The sequence below is a fragment of the Bos javanicus genome, chromosome 3, assembly GCF_032452875.1.
Source record: "Bos javanicus breed banteng chromosome 3, ARS-OSU_banteng_1.0, whole genome shotgun sequence".
In the NCBI taxonomy this organism is placed as follows: domain Eukaryota; kingdom Metazoa; phylum Chordata; class Mammalia; order Artiodactyla; family Bovidae; genus Bos; species Bos javanicus.
This window is the reverse complement of record NC_083870.1, coordinates 9,452,672-9,457,815: the sequence shown is the minus strand read 5'-3', so window position 1 is coordinate 9,457,815 and position 5,144 is coordinate 9,452,672. Positions and strand designations below refer to the sequence as shown.

At 54.1% G+C, this 5,144-nt stretch overlaps 1 protein-coding gene across 1 annotated transcript; it reads left to right on the top strand.

The window, feature by feature from the left end:
* Positions 1 to 86: 86 nt before the first annotated feature.
* Positions 87 to 2,189, top strand: NHLH1 (nescient helix-loop-helix 1). The gene has a single exon (XM_061401802.1). The coding sequence runs from the start codon at positions 91 to 93 to the stop codon at positions 490 to 492; it is 402 nt and encodes a 133-aa protein (XP_061257786.1). The 5' UTR covers positions 87 to 90; the 3' UTR covers positions 493 to 2,189.
* The last annotated feature ends 2,955 nt before the right edge of the window (positions 2,190 to 5,144 follow it).

Sequence of the window (5,144 nt, the reverse complement as noted above, 5' to 3'; positions counted from 1 at the left end):
CCTTCCTGCCCCTCCCGCCACCAGCTTTTAGGCTCCCAGAGGGAGGGGTGGGGAGGGGGTCCTGATCTCACAGGGCGGGGGGCATCCATCATGATGCTCAACTCAGACACCATGGAGCTGGACCTGCCTCTCACCCACTCTGAGACCGAGTCCGGCTTCAGCGACTGTGGGGGCGGGGCGGGCCCTGACGGGGCGGGGCCTGGGGGGCCGAGAGGGGGCCCGGCCCGCGGCCTGGAACCTGGAGAGCCGGGCCGGAAAGACCTGCAGCACTTGAGCCGTGAGGAGCGCCGGCGCCGGCGGCGCGCCACAGCCAAGTACCGCACGGCCCATGCCACGCGGGAGCGGATCCGTGTGGAAGCCTTTAACTTGGCCTTCGCCGAGCTGCGCAAGCTACTGCCCACGCTGCCCCCCGACAAGAAGCTTTCCAAGATTGAGATCCTGCGCCTGGCCATCTGCTACATCTCCTACCTGAACCACGTGCTGGATGTGTGAACATGGCCTGCCTCCCCGCTGGGTTCACCCGTCTCCCCGGGTCTCGCTGGGGTCCCTTCTCACCCGCTCACTGCTTAGAACGGCCTCTCCTTCCTGAACCCCTGTACCTCGCATGGCATGTACCCACAGGCCCCGGGCCCGGGCAGAGTGCCCACTGGTGGGTCATGAAAGCGACTTTCTTTGACTCACCCAGGCACCCAGAGGGCTCCTTTCATGGGTACCTTCCACGGTTAGTGGTTGGGGCCCAGCTGGTTAGAAAAGCTTGCTGGGGTGGTGGGTATAGTCTTGGCGTCTCCCCCTTGGCTCGCTCATGGGCTGCTGCCTCTTCTACTCCTAGTCCCAAATTTTCAGAGACTTCCCTGCCCCTTCCCCAGACCCCAACTCTGCCTCCCACCCTCTTTCTACCCTGTTCCAGCTTCTCCTGTCCATAGTAGGGAGGGGGCATGAGAACAGGAAGGGGGAAGGCTGGGATTAGAGTGGGGTGGGCTTTTTCTTAAGCATCTCAGTCTAGCCCTGGGAGGCAGGGGCTCAGGGAGTTAACTCCTCTGAGGGGCATCTCAGTAGCTGGGAATTGTGGGAAAACTCCCTGTTTTCTATGTCTTTCCTGAGGCTTAGCATATACAGACCTCGGTTCTTACTTGGTAGTGAGTGCCTTGCCCTCTCTGAGCTATTTGGCCCTCTCCCTTCCCCTTCCACCCAAATATCCCGATTTGCTTCCTCCTTGTGTGCAGCTAGAGAAAGGGAAACCTAGATCTTGGGGTAGGGGAGCATGTCCCCAGACTCAGCCCAGAGTATCTGCAAAAGGGCCCTGCAGTGGGTGGGCTGGATCTCATGTCTGCTTCCTCCTCCCCCGCCCACCACAAAGATGTGAGAAGCCCACACTGATTTCTCTGTCGGGTGCAGGGGTTATGCCCCATTATTGCCCTCTGGGAAAGCTCAGCTCTTTTGCCCCATGACTTGTTTATTGTATTTTTTTCTCTTTCCTTAAGCTGCCTTTAGCAGGGGAGACCCCTATCCCACCCCACCTTGAGGCCCTCTTGTCCCCACCCTCCCCCCACGTTGCTGAGCCCACCTGCTCACTAGCTGGGGTCAGTGATGGAATGAAGGGCCAGAGAACCTGTGTAGAAGAGATGCGCTCCCACACTCCCCATGTTCCACCTCCCTTTCACCAAACTCCTAGCTCTACAAGGATATTATTTATTTACGTATTTATTTATTCATCTATTTATTTACTTATTTATTTATAAATATTACTATTTATTGCCGAGTCGTGCACTTTGGGGTAGAGTGAGGAGGCTCCTGGCAGCCCTCGCCTGGCCTCTCTTACTTCCTCCCTGGTTATTCCCTTCCCTTTCTTGTTCCTTCTGCAGCTCCAGGTGTGTGGGGGATCCCTTTCCCTCACCACACCCATATCCCCTCCTAGGACCCATCTGTCCTGATACCCTAATCCTCGGGATGATACCCCCTTTACCCTTCCAGTGCTCCTGGATCCTTCTTCAGCTCCCTTCATCCCCAGACAATCCCACCCCAGTCCTGCCTGCTTCTTTTTTCTTTCTAACCTTCCCCCCGGATCCTCACTTCTTCCTAAGAACCCCTCCCCAACAGTGGGCCCTCAGGGGTCTGTGTCCTGTGTGTGAGTCCCTCCTGTTGAAATTCTGATTTCATATACAAGGAAAAATTAAAGTGACCTCGTTCTAGTACCAGGTACGGCTGTGGATCATTCGACCGGGTTGGGACGCTGGCTTGCAGGTTGTGGTAGGGCAGGCATTAAGGGTCCCAAGCTTTGAAGACTTTTATGGGGTCACGAGAGCTCATTATGGTGGGAAAATGAAAAAAGAGAGACGAGGGGTGCCAGAATGTGTAGGGGAATGTGTAGCAGGTCCCAGGCTCCTCCACCTAGAGTGGAGTACCTCCATCTTGATCCCCATCCAGGGACACCTACTGACTCTTCTGATGTTGTGCTTCTGCTCCTGTGCTCTGTGGATCAGAGAAGGAGCTGAGTGTCCTAGTGAAACCCATGTTAAACGTGTGTCTGTGGGTCCCTATGCAACAATTCATGCCGTGGCTATGAATCATTATTGCCTCTGAGCTGGGTCAAAATTCCTCGCAGTCACAGTTCTTGGCCCATTTTGTGTTTCTCAGCTTTTGGATACAGGAAAGACCACAGTGGAGCCCCTGGGACTAAGAGGGAAATAGGGGCAGGGATGCAAAGGGGAGCTGAAGGAATAGCAAAGGAGTCCTGGGAGAAGCTCTAAAGCTACCTTATAGTTGAGGGAACTAGAGTCCAGAGAGGAAAAGAGCCTTGCCTAAAGTCACACAGCTAGTTAGGGGAAGAGAGGAAGTTCACACCCAGATTTTTCTATGTCCTATATTCTGCCAGTACTTCTCTGCTTCTCTGACATGACCCAGCCTGCCAGGTGCTGCTCTATGGACTCCTTTTTTAACAGGAACTTCGATAAACTAGAGAGTATTCAGAGTTATGTGGTCAAGAAGGCACCACACACTTCACTTCTGTGAAGTCTGGAAATAACTTCACAGAAGGAACAGGTGAAACACGGAGGCTATGTGTCTTTACAAGTGTAGAAAAAGTGAATGTTGTTCAATTGTGTCCAACTTTGGTGACCCCATGGACTGTAGCCCACCAGGGTCCTCTGTCCATGGAGTTTTCCAGGCAAGAATACGGGAGTGGGTAGCCATTTCCTTCTCCAAGGGATCTTCCCAACCCAGGGATTGAATTTATTGAACAATCCAGGTCTCATGAACTGCCGGCAGATTCTTTACTGTTTGAGCCACCAGGGAAGCCCTTTACAAGTGTGGACTTAGGGATAATAGGATACCCATCTTCAAATATTGAAAGAAAAACAAAAACAGACATTCTATGAGGCCCCAGGAGGCAGAATGAAGACCAGCAGGTGGAAGTGACAGGAAACAGGTTTTTAACTCCAAAAAACTTTGCAACATCTGGAGCTGTCCAGCAGTGGGAGTGCCTGCCTCAAGGAGGAGGAGTCCAAATAGGCAGAATTACCAGTGAGCCATTCCTGCAGAGATGAAACACTGGCTAGGTAGACTTGATGATCCTTTTCAACCATAAGGTCCCAACACTGGGTGGAAAATGCTGGGATGTCCTTCAGCACCTGATAGGTGCTGTTGTCATCTCTGATGGGCAAAGAATGACATCAGCAGCAGGAGCAGTTTGAGTTAGACTCAGGGAGGAACGCCCATAGAGGAAGAGGCTGACATCTTCCCTTCCCATCTGATTTAGATGAAATGTGCTCTGCCTAGAGCATGGCAAGAGGGAGGGCTGAACAGATACCAGGGAGAATCTGAGGACTACAAGGGGCCAGGGCTGGAAGGGAACAAGAATTTGCTGACTCCAACACCCTTGTTAAAGAGCCAGTAAAATGCAAAGGTGATGGAACTCCTCCACGATGGTGGATTTAGAACCGGTGTCTTCCATTCCTGGCCCCGAGATCGTTGTGCTTTCCCCTGCACAGCAACCTCAGTCTCCTGAGCGCCCTGCCTCTCTCTCAACACTGTGTCCCACTGGAAAGCAGAAGGGGTTACTGGGCCCCTCCTCTCAAGGATCCCTGAGGGCCTGGACGTGGTGAGAGGGGGCAGCTGCAGCTGTTCTACTGCTAGCTCCGAATTTCTTCAGATAATCAATTGGCCTCGGCTGCCGCTCTGCTCCACAGGACTGGAGATGAAGGAGGTGAGAGTGGGAGGGGGAAGGGAGCAGGGGACCAGGCCCTGGGAGAGGAGACTCTCAGGGAGGTAGAAGTCCCTGGATGAGGGGAGAGAGGGCACTCCAGGGCTAACGTTCAGGGAGTGGGGAGGAACAGAAGGTTAGAAGAGGAAGCATCTAGGGGGTCCTCATTTCACAACCTCCAAAATGCAGCACGTGGGGCCAGTGGGTGGGCAGGGGTGGTTTGGAGGCACCTGGCAGATGGGTCTTACCCCTTCCTCCTCCAGCCCCTTCCCATCAAGCCCCGCCCCTTTCAGCTTTCCAAGTCCTCTGCCATCCCCAGTTGACTCCAGCCTTGACCCTCCCGTGCTGTCTGTCATAATTACTCCCCTCTGCCCTTTTATCCGTAAACTCCACCCCTAGTGACAGACAGCAGGGCCTCAGGGGTTTGAGAGGATGAAGGGGACCTCTTAGCCACTCCTCCCCTCCCTCACACACACACACACACACACACACACACTGTGTAGGCTGCCAGGCATATGGCCCCTTTGTACCCACACAATGGAGACCCTGCCTGTGCCCCTTTCATCTGGGCACAGCGCTCCTCTCCCTCTTTCACTCACCTTCCTTCCTTCCCAGTGCGGTGCTGGCCTTCTTTGCCTTCTCTTTCTGACTCTTGCTTTCTTATGTCCTTTCCATAAGCTCTTGAAATCTGATTGAGTGAGGATTGGAGGCAGGAGAAAGAAGCTGACAGGAAGGTCACAATCCCTGAATGCTAGTTTGCCAGAGAGAAGAGGGAAGAGAGCAGAGAGGGAGCTGGGGAGAAGGGAGGTGGTGTGGTGGCCACAGCAGAACCAGCAGCGTTGTGCCGGAGGGGAGAGAATGCCCTGTGGCCTAGCCCCATCCTCGACTTTTATGCTTTGTGCCATAATGAGCAAAGCACGTGCCTCCCTGCGCCTCAACTTCCTCC

Coding starts and splice junctions, on each gene's coding strand:
- NHLH1 (XM_061401802.1), top strand. CDS start 91: ATGATGCTCAACTCAGACACCATGGAGCTGGACCTGCCTCTCACCCAC.